Source organism: Leptinotarsa decemlineata, unplaced genomic scaffold (genome assembly GCF_025532065.1).
Source record: "Leptinotarsa decemlineata unplaced genomic scaffold, Ldec_3_MD MMD2_P_RNA_scaffold_7, whole genome shotgun sequence".
NCBI lineage: Eukaryota > Metazoa > Arthropoda > Insecta > Coleoptera > Chrysomelidae > Leptinotarsa > Leptinotarsa decemlineata.
Window position 1 is genome coordinate 4,082,813 of NW_027412534.1, and position 15,539 is coordinate 4,098,351.

Sequence of the window (15,539 nt, forward strand, 5' to 3'; positions counted from 1 at the left end):
TGTGCATTCTGACAATTTAATTACTTCCCATATAATTTTTTCATGTGTTAGCCAACAGCATTATAGAATGGATATTTTTCATTATTGTTCAGCAATGGGAGACTATGAAAAGGAGCAGGAACGTCTCATGAATCTCATGCAAGAGGTGCTAGCACAATCTGATATAGAATTTGATGAAGGGCCCGACGATATGCCCTCTGATTCTGATGATGATATTTTCGAAACAAGGGATAGTGATTCAGAAACCGAACAAGACATTTCTGACCAGGAAGAAGTAAATGAAGAGGATTGATTTTCAAACGTATTTGTAGCTAAAAATGGTATAACATGGGAAAAATGGTACCGTCAAAAAATGTGAGTACGAGAGCTGAAATATGGTAACCAGACTTCCAATTTCAAGATTACCCACAAGAATATTGAAGAAACCTTTAGAATTATGGCAGTATTTTATCAACGATGAAATGTTGGACACAATTGTGATGACTACTAATAGGTTTATTATTTCAATAAAAGAAAACTATTCAAAAGATAAATATGCAAGGGAGACAAACAAAGCAGAAATCCAGGCCATATGCATGAGCGAATTCAATTTTCTCGAAGGAAAAATGGCTTTCTCTCTGTTCCAATCATGTGATCAACATCAATTAGGTGAAATTATATCACGTTGTTTTCACTTATAGATTTCATGAAGAGTTCATTGTTTGAACAGAACCTCAGGGACGTGAAAGGAGAGTTCCTAGAATTATTTGTTACCTTAGCTTAAAATTTTTTACCGGAATGAGAGACGGAATTCGACCTAATATCGATACTTTTGATCAGTTTAGGCCAGGGGTCGGCAACCTGCGGCTCGCGAGCCACATGCGGCTCTTTTGATTCCAAGTTGTGGCTCTTCAATTTCATGCGCAAATATTAATAATTATATTATTTTATTTTTAAAACTCATAAAAATATTATACTGGAAAAAAAAGTTTTAAATTTAAATTAAATTTATTCTATTTGAAGTTTTAAATAGGATAAAAACAGTCACCAGAGAACAGTGAGAATAAGTGGGGTAGAGAGTTTACGGACGGTTGATTGCCCGCTTTGGCAACACTGTTCTGTTTGTTTAGTAGGTTAAAAACACTCAACAGAGAACAAGACAGTGTGAATAAGTGGGGGTGAGAAGAACTATGTGAGACAAGAAACCATTTCAAGAATTATCTTCTTCTCTTTATGTGAGACAAGAAAGAGACATATTTAAATGAAAGATTTTTTAACTTTGATTGGTGCGCTGTTTAAATACAACTTGAATATTAGATAAGAGAGTGAAACGGTAAGGCGCTGCGGTTTGTTAAAAGAGAAAAGAAACTGTGTACTTCAACGCTCGCTGTCAGAGTCAGAACTCTCTCAGAATCAATAGGTAAATATAGTTATAGTACTATTGTGTTCTGTTTGTTTCATGTTGGTATGATACGTATTATACAGTAAAACTTCTATATAACCCCCCCCCGTTTATAACGCTTTCCCGGATATAGTGCTGTTTTTCTTTATCCCAAAATCATTTCTATTAAATTTCATTGACAATTTTTTCGTTATTACACTTTGCTTGCCAAAATGGAACTTGGTTTAGCAACAATATATTGTAATTCATCGCTAAACATTCTCTTATTAATTTTATTTCCAATTTTATACTGTAATAATTATGCAGTTCTTCAAGTTTGTTTTTCTTTACAAATTCCTTTCAATGTTCGACAACTTAACTAATTCAATGGATGTAACGTGATTTTCAGAGGTCCTTTTTTTCTCAGAACCCATTAAACGGGGAAAGCTTTCCGGTTTTTTTTTTGCTCTAGTTTCCATCACTTAATTTTCTTATGTATTGGTTTCGTTTCCTGTTGTTGTTTCGAGAGTTAACACACGTAAAACATTTTTCAACGTGAAAACCGTTCGAGAGTTTTAAATTTTGAACCTGTTTTCGCGGTGGCTTCAACAACGCGAAAATCATACAGTTAAAGAAAAAATGAAAATCATCTACGATTACAATAGCATGATTTTAAATTAAAATGATTTTGCGCCAATCATTGAAAAGGATTTATTTTTTAAATCTTTTATAAATTGTCCATTTTGTAAAATGATGTTAATTGCTTTTGTTCAAACAAAATAATTTTATCTGTTTCAAACCATTCATTTTTAACACACAAATCACCGTGATTTTTGTTCTGTGGCTTGAGAATGATTTCTGTGAATATCAGATTCACAATTTGTGCACTATGCAACGTGTTTATCGATGATGTATATTGTCAAATATAAAATTTCCCGTTTATAACACTTTCACGGTTAAAACGCGTGTTCTCTACTCGCCAAGAGAAGCGTTATAAAGACGCTTTACTGTATATGAATATGATTTATATGTGTTGAGCTTTCGGTAGCGAGGAAGCAAATATACTTCTATGGTTAATTTAAAAAAATGAATTTGTCTGGAGGTACACTACTTATGCATACGCTTTAACGTTTAACAAAGTTCACTTCTTTACACATTAGCAATTAACGAAATTGATTATTTAAAGGTTTATTAACCCCGTTTTAGATAGCTGAAAAAATTTTAAAATCTATTTCAGCTCCGCCATCAGAATGGCATCTGATAAAAAGAAGAGACGAACTGAAGAAGAAAATAGAGCATTTAATCAGGATTGGACAGAGCAGTTTGCGTTCATATGCAACACAGATGGCCTTCCGACTTGTCTGATTTGCCAAGAAAAACTTGCACACAATAAGAAGTCAAATTTGGAGAGACACTTCACTACAAAACATACCCAATTCGCTGCCAAATATTCATCCGGTGACACACGAAAAAAAGCTGTTAAAGAGCTTCAAAAACAAAAACAGCAGTCGAGTTCTATGCTAAGTAACTGGGCGCAATCTTCAAATAATGTAAACCTGGCAAGCTTCGCAATATCACTACAAATTGCAAAAAGAGGGAAACCATTCACAGATGGTGAGTACGTCAAAGATTGTTTCATACGTGGAGCTGAAGAACTGTTTCGTGATTTCAAAAACAAAACCGAAATCATGAAGAAAATTAAAGATATGCCATTATCTGCTGAAACAGTACAAGATAGAACTTCAAAAATGTCTTCAAATATAACACACATGCAAGTGGAAGACATTCAACTGGCTTCTGCTTTATCAATTGCTATTGATGAGTCTTGCGACATAAAAGACACGGCACAAGTTACCCTTTTCGTCAAGGTCCAAAACAAGAACTGCTAGGATTGCTGCCGCTCTCAGGGCAAACTCGTGGAGAAGATATAGCAAATGCTGTGCAAAAATGCCTGGAAGACTATGAAATCGATATAAATAAAATCGTTTCCATAGCAACTGACGGAGCCAGAAGTATGACAGGAATACATAGAGGGGTAACAACGAATCTTCGGCAAAAAATAAACCACGAAATTTTAACGTTTCACTGCATAATTCATCAAGAGGCGCTTTGTGCCCAAACATTCCCGACTGAAATGGTTGAGGTCATGAACTTGGTTATTAAGATCGTTAACAGCATTTTGGCAAAAGCACTCTACCATCGCCAGTTTCAGGAATTTCTTGAAGAAATAGAAAGCCAGTATTCTGATCTACTTCTGCACGATAAAGTGCGATGGCTTTCAAAGGGTAACGTATTGAAACGTTTTGCTTCTTGCTTGACTGAAATAAAAATTTTCTTCGATGAAAAAGGCATTGTCCATCCCGAATTGAAAGAAGACAAATGGCTGCAAAAATTCTACTTCATGGTGGATATCACAATGAAACTAAACGAGCTAAATGTCAAACTGCAAGGAAAGGGAAACCCAGCCTATGCCTTGCTTGAAGAAGTGGTTTGCTTTGAAAATAAATTACTTCTTTTCATCGAAGACATGGAGAGTGGAAAATTACTTCATTTCAAAAATCTGAAGCAATATCGCGATGAAAACAATGCAACTATTGACACAAATTACTTCAGCATTACTATAAATAAAATGAAGGATGGATTCGCTGAGAGATTTGAGCAATTTAAAACCAACGCAATTACTCTGGCGTTCATAGTAAATCCTCTCACCACAAATTTAAAGGAGATCAATATTGAGCCATTTGGGATTGATGCTGGTTCGTTTCAAATGCAATTGTTGGATTTGAAAACCAAACATTTGTGGAGTGGAAAGTTCACAGAACTCAAGAGCAAATTAGAAGAGTTGGAGGTCCAGAAAAGCATGCACATTACGCAGCACAAGTGGACAGCTCTAAAAGAAATGCCGCGAGTTGAGACACTCATATTTGATGCATGGAATAGTCTCCCAGAATGCTTCAGTGAGGTGAAGAAGTTGGCATTTGGCGTGCTGACAATCTTCGGGTCAACATATTCGTGCGAGCAAGCGTTCTCTTGCATGAATATAATAAAAAGTAAAACAAGAAGCCAGCTAACAAATAAAAATTTAGAGGCGTGCTTGAAACTAAAAACAACAAGCTATGAGCCAGATTTACCAAAACTTTCAAAAGGCATGCAAGGCCAATGCTCCCATTAATGAAAAACTTGTAAATGTTATACATATTTAAAGCTATTTATTTTAAATAAAAAATCAAATTTATCTACCTAATCCTAATCAAATACCATAATATTGAAACAAAAATGTTAGTGGCTCTTTGAAAACTGGGAAATTTTGTAATTTGTAACTTTTGGCTCTTCCGTCTCAAAAGGTTGCCGACCCCTGGTCTAGGCTGAAGAATGCGAACAAGAGTATCTAAGAATTTCTTTCAGTTCAATTTATTTAATATAGAGTTTTCACACATTGATTTCTCTATTCTTTCAATCAGTATAACATTTACGTGCTGCATGATGAAGATACAATAATACAACTTGGCGCTTTCAAATTGGATATTGTTATAGCGCGAAAACAATTTATTTCAAAATTTTTACTGTTGTTCCTATAAATATAGTGTTTCAGACTAATATATCATCATAGAAATATTTTTTCTGACATACTATGATTCCATAAGACATGTGTAATTCTCTCTATAGCGGATTTTATTCATATTCATATTTGATCACATTACTTCTAACGCAAAGCTTTTCCCACTAGGTCGTGCTGTTTCTAATCCCTGACGAACATTGAGATTTACACCACCGGAAAAAAACTCAACCCATAGAGTGGCAAAGAAAAAATCAGGCCAACATACGGAAAATCATAGTTAACGGAGGAGTAAAAACTTTCAAAGAAACATTGGAGTCGGTCAAGACATCCGTAGCACAGAGTACTGCGTCAAAACACATACGACTCATTAAGAGCACAACAGGCGGAAAATTATTGCTAACCTTGGACAGGGACGACGAGGCACTCAACACAATTAGTAACGCGCTGAGGGAAAACACTCAACTCAGCATAAGGAAACTCGGACAAGAACTGCTAGAAACTATATACGTGAAAGACATGTTGGCAGATGCAACCAAAGAAGAGGTGGTTGAAGCCGTGAGGCAGGTCACTGGGTCATGGAGCGACGACTGCAAGGTCAGCGAGATCAGACCAACTATGTATGATACAACGGTAACCACAATTTCCTTGCCAAAACAAATGGCCAAGTCAGTTCTCTCTGGGGGATACCTTAAGGTAGGATTAGCCAGGTGTAAGCTAGAAAGGCGGCTGAAGGTTGACAGATGTGCGAAATGCTGGTCGTACGAACATAGCAGGGCAGAATGCGAAGGGCCCGACAGAACGAACTTGTGTTATAAATGTGGCCAGGAAGCGCATAACTCCAACGAATGCGTGAATGAAGAATATTGTCCGGTGTGTGAAGAGGAAAGCCACAGGCTGGGAACGACATGCCCTGAAAAGGGCGAGACAAAAACAGAAGGGAACAGAAGGGAAAACAAAAAAGAAAGACAAGCAGATGAGGTTCAGAAAGAGATACCAAATTCACCAAAAGAGACCGCAAATAACACAATGGAAAAGGTGATGGAGTCGCCCAGCATTCTCCGCGATCTTATAGCATAGATAACGTTCCAAAACATCTAAAATGTCTCTACAAATTATTCAAATTAATATTGACAGACGCAGAAATGCACACCACCTGCTCCTCAGCACAGCGGAAGAGGAAAATGCGGACATACTGTTAACCCAGGAACCTAATAAGACACTGGTTCAAAAGAATCCTAACTGGCTAATAGACTCGAAAACAGACACGGCGATTCTCATTAGGAATAGGAAATGCGGGGTATTAGGCCACGGAAGCGGTCCAGGTTTCACATGGTTGAATTTCGAAAAGTGGTCGTTATATAACTGCTATATTTCGCCAAACTCAACCCTAGTAGAATACAAAAGTTTTGTCGACTCGGTGATGCAGAAAGTGATGGATCAAAAGAGAGAGGCGATTGTTGTAGGCGACTTTAATGCTAAATCCACTATGTGGAATTCCCGGTACACAGACGAAAGGGGGCAATACCTGGTGGAATGGATGAACTCTCTAGATATGATTATTCATAACGAAGGAGATACACCCACTTTTACAAGGGGGGCTCAAACCTCTTTCATAGACATAACCATCTCAACACCACAAATAGCTACTAACGTAATCGAATGGCAGGTTTCGCTAGAAGAAAGCGGTAGCCTACATAATTATATCAAATTCAAAGCAAACAAGGCAGGAAAGAAAGGTAAGCTAGTATGGTTTCCTAAGAAGCAAATAGACGCCAAGACCTTCCATGACGCCATCACTATGATGCAAACTGGCATAAACGATCCTGAGAGCCTCGCAAGAACAGTCAAAAGTGCCCAGGAGATAAGTGTATCAGCAAGAGAGAATGGAAGAATCAGATCGCAACCAGTATGGTGGAATGACCAAATAGCCACTCAACGGAAAAAATGCCAGCAGAATAGGAGGAGACTAATAAGGGCACGGAGTCGACGGGCGAATCCGGAGGAAATTAAAGCATACGAAGCCGAATACAAAAACAACCGAAAACAACTGAGGAAAGAGATTAATAAAACGCAAAAGGAGGAATGGAGGGCCATGTGCGACATGCTGGAGGAAGACCCATGGGGACAAGGGTACAAGATTGTGACCAAAGGAATCAAACATATGAGACCCCCATACGACCTTGGACAGGAAAGAAAAATAACAATCAACAAGGAACTTTTCCCTCCTCACAATGGCAATAGTATTCGAACTCTTAACCTAGAGGAACCTTTAAATTCGCCGCCCCTATTCAACACAGAGGAGATGGGTAAAGCCATCTCCAAATTAAAAAATGGAAAATCTCCAGGGCCTGATGGAATAATTCCCGAAGCTGTAAAACTGGCAGCCGAAATAATACCAGAAACAATGATTAGAATTATGAATGACCAATTGATAACACGATCCTTTCCTGAGACCTGGAAATCTGCCAAAGTAATACTTATACCAAAAGGCGCCGCAGAAGATTTAGCTCTCAAAGCAAGACCGATCTGTCTCCTATTTGGCTTAGGAAAGCTCTACGAGTATTCGCTAAAACGCAGGCTGGAACCGGAACTGAGCGAAAATGCTGGGATTTCAACTAGGCAATTCAGCTTCAGACCCAAAAAATCCACGGTCATGGCGATCAAATATGTCGTAGACAGGGCTACCAGGACACGGGAAACCTGGGGAACCGTTAAATTGGTCGACATTAAAAATGCGTTCGAAACAGCTAAATGGCATATTATAATCGACCGTCTACAAAATATTGGAATAAGTGCCTACCTAGTTCGAATCGTAAGAGACTACCTCTCGAACAGAAACCTGCTATCTGGGAAGTACAAGCAAGAAATGTCGCAAGGAGTCCCACAAGGGTCTGTTTTAGGGCCCACTCTGTGGAACGTCTTATATAACGGTGTGCTGAAAGAACTAAAATTACCATCAAGCTGCGAATCAGTCGCTTACGCCGACGACCTGGCTCTGATTGTGAGAGCAAATAAAAAAAAGAGCTGATACAAAAATGTAATGCCACCCTCGAACAAGTTGGGAGATGAGTAATAGAAAATGGCCTGGAGATCGCACCCAGGTAAGACCGAGGCAATAATCCTCAAAGGGCTGAGGAAAAGAGAAGGCATAGCCTTCGAACTGGCGGGAACACAAATCAAGCCAAAAAAATATGTTAAGTACCTCGGCGTCTGGCTCGACGACTCATCGGATCTAGAGGGGGAATCCTCGATAAAAAACCTCCTGGAGACACACAGCTGGTGTGCAGGGATGGCGAACCCTGGGAGTTCTCCAGCCTTTCTTACCCCGTTTTCAACTCATCTGGGTAAGTTACTTTCTCTTCTTTCCTATCGGCCTCCCTTGGCCTACTCTTGTTTCTCCTGACCCCGACGCTATTAGGGTACCCGAGGGCTAGGGGTCACTCTTCCATCTTCCCACTACAGGATGCAGGGGAGGCGGCTGCATCCTCTTCTCTTTCTAGTCTACCTCTTGCTCCCCCCAAACCGGGGATGGGGGGTGAGGGAGATCACCGCGTCCCTCAATCCCAAGGTGTAGCACCATCGTGCCGAAGGGATGCGTGGCACCCCTGCAAGCAGGGCTCTGTAGGGGTGGACCTGAAATTTCCCTAGCTACTCGTGGGACGGAATATGGATAAAATTTATAAAACTAAAACAAAGGACAAAAACAAGGAAGAAACAGAAGAGGAGAGGACACTGAGAGAGAATTTCGAGAGGGAACTTCTAGAAAGTGTTAGAAAAAACAGGCTATCGAGATCCCCAAGGACATCTACTTCTACCACCGAACAGGTTGACTTGGAACGCAGAAAGGATGGTGATGGTGTTTTTAACACACCTCACCAGAGTGATGTGACATCGCCAGATGGCTTCATTGATGAGGAACTGGGGAATAGCCCCATCTATGGCCTTATGGTCATGGAGGATGAACAGGAATTGGATGGACAGGGGAACCCAAGGAAGCGAAGACGCAAGGGAACTCCCGAGAAGTCCCCGAACAAAATGATTAACGAACAATCCCAAGAATTCGGCAAACTAAGGGAGACAACCGACAACATGTCGAAGCTTGCTGCGCAGTTGATGGAACTGGTGAAGGCGAATACCAACACGAAGGTTGAGATTAAGACCATATCCAAACGTATTAGCGCCGAAACGAACACCCTCAAGAAGAGAACAAATTTTCTTTCACAGGTTCAGGGAAATCTGAAGGCAGCGAACGCGACAATTGAGAGAAGTCAGGAGAATAATATACGCCAACAGATTGTAATTAAAGGTAAACTTGACGCGAAGGAGAAAGCGGCGAAAGCTGCAAGCATAGTGGATGAACTGGAGACGGAAGTAAGGGAGCTCAGAGCGCAAATATCCAAATTAGAGGCTAAGAGTATCACGGATGAAGCGGTCGCTATAGGGCAGAGTACCTGCATGTGCATCTGCACATGCCTGGCCTCTAGACTCACGCGACCAGAGGAACTGGATGGAATAGCGGACTTTCTGGAGTACGAGACTCTTGAGAGTCGCATTTGGGAAGACACGGTCTACGTTAAAACGGATATAATTTATGGCAATCCATTGACCACACAAAACAGCGTGGTGAAGGTAGTCCTAGTAGAGCCGGATGATCCCGAGATGAACATGAGCACACAGAAAATGTTCAAAGAAAAGTTCCCCGAACTCCCCTTGCTTCAGGGAGAAGTTGAACAGATCGAACAGATTACTAGGGTCAAAGGAACGGGTGCCACGACCAATAGGAGGGTCATTAAGGTTATGTTCGATGGAACGCAATCTGATTTATGGAGGAAGCTAAACGTAGTTAAAGCGGATACGGAGAGTGATGCAAAGATCTGCATTCATCACTTGAGAAACATTCCTATTGAGCGGCTGAGGAAGATGGTCGAGACCATCTTCCATGCATCAACCACCTCGGTGGATATCTATACGACAGCACAAAAAAAAGCGGCACTAAAGAGCCAAATAACTATGGTATCGTGGTGAGTGAAGGCGGGAAGACATACAGAGATATCCTGGGCAAAGTCAAGAATGTTGTTGGAGGCAGCGAAAGCCATAAAGGGCATAAGGAAAACTAGGGATGGCAGCCTCTTGCTCACTATAGACAAGAACCCGAAGGCTCTTACGGAAATAAAAAGGGCTATAGAAAGTGAAGGACACATCAAAGCAAGACAGCTGGGCAGGGGTAACAGAGAGACGTACCAGCTCAGGGGAATGGAAGGAGAGGATGAAGCGAGGATGAAGTAAGAGAAGCAATCACTAGAATAATAGGGCGATGGACAGAGGACTGCAGGTTGAGTGATATCAGGCTGCTCCGGGACGACACGGCAGCGGTGACGGTCACTGTACCAAAGACCTTGGCCGAAAACCTTCGCCAAAGGGAGGAACTGAGAGTCGGTATGGTGAGATGTCGCCTGGAAAGGAGAGTCCCGGTATCCAAGTGCACGAGGTGCTGGAGCCGGGAACACAAAAAAGAAAACTGCACCGGCCCAGACAGGACTATGCATTGCTTCAGGTGTGGTGAGGCAGGTCATAAGGCACAGGAGCGCAGCAATACAGAATATTGCCCTGTTTGCGAAGAACGGGACTATAAATCTGGTAGCATGCGATGTCCCAAGTTCAAAGCAGCAGTGAGGGGTGCCAGCAAAAACAATAGGCACAAAAGGAGACTGAACGCACTCCCTGAAGACGTAGAATTCATAACCAAGCTACCGGAAAATACAGAAACTACCCATGAGGAGGGACACCTGGCGCAAGGAAACTCACAGGAGGACATGGGAGAAGGTTCCCTTGACGTTGGGAGTGGCCTCGGAGGAGCCACTTATACAAATCCTGCAGATTAATACCGACAGGAGACGGAATGCGCATTACCTGATGCAACGTATGGCGGAGGAGTTAAATGTGGATGTGGTTGTTATACAGGAACCAAATAGAGCCATTGTTCGAAAGCATCCTAATTTCATTACGGATCCAGGCGAAGACACCGTAATTTGGTGTAGAAACCGAAGATGCGGTGTCGTGGGCCACAAGTCTGAGCATGGGTTTACATGCATAGCTTTCGACACGTGGAACGTGTATAACTGCTGTCTCTCCCAACATTGTACTAGGTAATTTTAAAGAATACATTGACAGACTGGCGCAGCATATACGGAATGGGAGAAAAGATGTGGTTGTTTCGGGGACCTCAACGCTAAATCTACTATGTGGAATTCAGACAGCACTGACCACAGAGGAGAATATGTGGAGGAATGGATCAGCGAAGTGAACATGACGGTACATAACACCGGAAGGGTACCAACGTTTAGCAGAGCTGAGCAATCCTCCATCATTGACATCACCTTGTCCACTGGGAAACTATCAACCAGAATATCAGATTGGCATGTGTCGCAGATTGAAAGTGGCAGCCTTCATAATTATGTGCTGTATAGAGTGGAGACCGAGCGTAAGGCTACAAAAATCGAGAGGCACCAAGAAATATACGTGGATGCTAGGGCATTTAGGGACGCGTTCGAACTGCTCAGCCACAACATTGTAGGGGTGACAGAGCTGATAGCCTCAACGCAATGTGCACAGAAAATGAGCCAACGATTTGGGGAGGATGGGACGTCTAGGCAGCAACCAGCCGGATGGAGTGAAGCCATTCAACACCTAAGGACAGCATGTAATCGATGTAGGAGAGAGCTCACTAGGGCGAGACGAGCGCGATTAGAACCTGTATATATTGCAGCTAAGGAGGCGGTCTACAAGGAACCAAGACGAAGCCTAAGGAAGCAAATAAACAAGGCCCAGAAGGAGGGATGGAAGGAGCTATGCGATCGGCTCGAGGATGATCCCTGGGGTCAGGGTTATAGGATAGTCATGAAGGAGCTTAAGGGTTACCAAACCCCGTATGATCTCGATCAATCGAGGAAATTAACACTGCTGAGGGATCTCTTCCCTGAAATGGATACGGAGCACCAAGAGGCACACGAGGTGGTGCACGGAGCAGCATCCCCCCCTTTTACCGCGGAAGAGCTGGAAGTGGCAAAAAGTAGATTGAAGAGTAGGAGAGCCCCAGGACCAGACGGCATTACACCCGAAGCAGTCTAGATGGTAATGGAGCTTGCACCAGCCGCTCTACTTAAGGTATTCAACGATTCGTTTACACTTGGTGTAAACCTGAGCAGTGGAAGCAGGGTAAGGCCATTCTCATACCCAAAGGAGATCCCAGGATAGACCTGAAATATAGGCCGATCTGTCTACTCGACGGTTTCAGGAAAATATACGAATATCTGTTCAAGGCTCGGCTGGTGAAGGAGATTGAGGAAAGGGGTGGATTCGCAAACTCCCAATTTGGATTCCGGAATAATAGATCGACTGTGGGAGCCATAGAGGCTGTCATGGCCGCCGTGAAGGACGCGAGGACGACGTGGGCAATAGTTATATTGATCGACGTCAAAAACGCGTTCAACACTGCTAAATGGCACCTGATTGATTGGCAGCTAAGGGACCTTGAGGTGAGTGCACACCTGTACAGGGTGGTAAGGGACTACCTCACCAAACGGACTATACAAATAGATCGGACTGTGGCCTATGCTGACGATCTGATTCTCATAGTCGGTGCTAATAGTAAGGAGGAGATGGTTGTCACTGCCAATCGGAGTATTGAAATGATTATCAAGTGGCTCACAGAGCACGGACTGGAAATCGCTCCACACAAAACGGAAGCCATCATCGTGAAGGGGTCCAGGAAAAGGGAGAACATCCGCATTAGGGTAGCGGATACGGCTATCTCGCCGAGCAAATATGTCAAATATCTCGGAGTATGGCTCGACGATAAGATGATATACAATGAACATGTGAGAAAGACATGCGAGAAGGCCAATAAGCAGGTGGCTGCCCTGACAAGAATTCTACCGAATACCAGGGGCCCTAGGTCATGTAGAAGAAGGGTGATGTACGGCGTAGTACAATCAGTACTCCTTTATGCTTCGCCGATATGGGGCACGTTATGAGAGTGAAGAGGAACAGAGATACTATGCTGGCAACACAGCGCAAGATGTTACTACGTGTTGCGATGGCCTACCGTACGGTGTCGGCAGAGGCACTCGCAGTAATAACGGCGAATCCCCCGATCGACCTCATGATAGAGGAAAGGACCCGCATCTACAACAGAAGGGTAGCTGATCGGGCGTGCAAGGAGGAAGAGAGGGGGAGGACTATGCAGCAGTGGCAGGACAGGTGGGAAGCCAATAATGTAAACGCACAATGGACCAAGCGGTTAATCCCAGACATAAGGGAGTGGGTGGACTCCAAACACCGGGCTACGGATTATTATCTTACTCAGGCACTGAGTGGACATGACTCTTTCAGATCCTTCACCAAAAGGATAGGGAAAACAACAGATGATAATTGTGTTTATTGTGGAGCGATCGACGACCCGCTGCACACAATATTTGTGTGCGAGAGATGGCACAGAGAGAGAAGGATCATGGAAGGAGTATTTGGAGGGGGTTTTGCTCCCGAGAACCTGGTGAGGGCGATGATCGGTAGTCCGGTGTTGTTGAAAACTGGGCATACATTTCTTCGAAACCTGATGGAGGAGAAGGAAAGGGAGGAGAGAGAACTGCAGAGGATTGCAGAAGTATGAGGTTACAGCCGTATACATAAATGCCACCTCTACCTGATGTTTGATGTCGAATAGATGGTTCCAGGTAGAGGAGGGGCAAATAGGGTGGTTTTTAGTGCGGTATACGGAGCTCGCTCCGGAACTTTCACCTGATGTTCATAAAGAATTTTCCACCTCCAGGTTAGGTTAGGTTAGGTTATTTATATACATTTAAGCGCTCCACTTCGACAATCAATTATTGTCGAACCTGCTTCTGCAATTTTGAAAAATGTTTGCTCATATGGTGAAACATATCGCATCTATCCTCAGCCTCATGAAGGATGAATACGAGGAGAAAACAGCAAAGGATGAACTTTCAAAGAGAGTTATAAGGCTTCTAAAAGAATAAAAAAAGCTTTGAGAAATACTACTACTATGAGTGGGAAACAGAATCTATTAGCACTCTTGACCAATATTACAAAATTACGAAATCAGATGAAATTTGAAATGAAGAAAAGAGCAGGCGTGATTTCCCGGAAAGAGACAGCCTCTAATCGAGTACATTGGGATGATTCAGTATCGGCTTTCAATTCTCGTATCCGGACTGGAGTAATTAGTAATCTCAAATATAAGGACCCCACCTCATTTTTGATCCACTGTAAGATCCTTTTTATGAGACGATTTCAAAATGCATCTTGCAATCTTCAACGAATACAAGTATTTCACAACATCTAACGCATCCATCCATAATAAAATTGATATGAATATGTGGTTTTTGGAACATGTTATGGATCATGATAAAGTTAGAAGAGTTTCAGGAACGTGACAGTGGTTGGACGTTGAAAGCAGTAGTGAATTTGGGGGTTAACAAAAACAAATTTGTGCAACAGAGGGGCTCCTCATACATTGAGCTGCCTTCTCAAAACAAACGAAAAAGAGCATGCATAAATGTAAAAAATAATGATAACGCCTGCTTCGCTTGGGCCATTGCTTCGGCGTTGTATCCAGTTCCCCATGGACTTCAGATGACATTCTATCTTATCCTGACTATTCGAAAGTTCTGATGCTGAAAGGTATTCACTTTCCGATGACAATTATTCAGGTAAATGGATTCGAAGAGCAAAGTGATCTCTCAGTCAATGTTTACACGTTGAAACTTTTTGAATCCAAGTATACTGTAATACCGCTAAGATTGAGCATAGCAAAAAATGAAAGCAAACATGTGAATCTACTCATGATTCGATGATACGAATGTCTACGGTGTTAAGTCACCAACCAGAAAACACTTTGTTTGGATAAATTTCTATCTAGTTTGGTGAGCAATCAACTCGACAACCGTAATGAAAAAAAATATTTTTGCAATGGATGTTTTTAGTATTTTTTCACGCAAGCTAAGTTAGATAAACACCTTGAAGACTGCTCGAAGACAAAAAAATGCCTACCAAAATTACCCATGGAGGGAAAACATATTTTGAAGTTCAAAAATAAAATTACATCGCATTTCGTCATATATGCCGACACATTCCGGCATCTGTTGAATATTATGTAAAATGCTATTATGATGATACGCTATCATTTTATCGATCATTTCGTTGTAAAAATTGTATGAAATGGTTTGCCGACGAGATAGGTCGGTTTGCTGAAGATATTGCAACTATGTTCCAGTGTCCACTCGATATAGAAATATCAGTCAGCCAAGAAACAGATTTCAGGGTAGCTCAAGTTGTCATAAAACTTAAGCGCTCCATACACTGTCAGTTCAACTGAAGATAATTGTAAGGCTGGGATTGCCCACACATTTATCAGTTGATCTGAAGATAATGGACTGCAGTTCGCCCGGACTGAAGGTGTGTGGTCGCCGGGCAGGCGGGGATAGGATGAGAGATTCGCGACAGGCAGCGACCTGTCCGATAATGATCTCATGCAGCCCCCACCACACACTGTCAGCCTGCAGGCAAGCGATCTGTTGTCACCGTTTCCATCAGTTTTGCGTG

General features: G+C 42.2%; 2 protein-coding genes across 2 annotated transcripts; both read left to right on the forward strand.

Annotated features, from left to right (window-relative positions):
• Positions 1–2,610: 2,610 nt before the first annotated feature.
• On the forward strand, positions 2,611–3,249 carry LOC141480255 (SCAN domain-containing protein 3-like). The gene has a single exon (XM_074170129.1). The coding sequence runs from the start codon at positions 2,611–2,613 to the stop codon at positions 3,247–3,249; it is 639 nt and encodes a 212-aa protein (XP_074026230.1).
• A 7,910-nt stretch (positions 3,250–11,159) lies between these two features.
• LOC141480256 (uncharacterized) lies at positions 11,160–12,047 on the forward strand. The gene has a single exon (XM_074170130.1). The coding sequence runs from the start codon at positions 11,160–11,162 to the stop codon at positions 12,045–12,047; it is 888 nt and encodes a 295-aa protein (XP_074026231.1).
• The last annotated feature ends 3,492 nt before the right edge of the window (positions 12,048–15,539 follow it).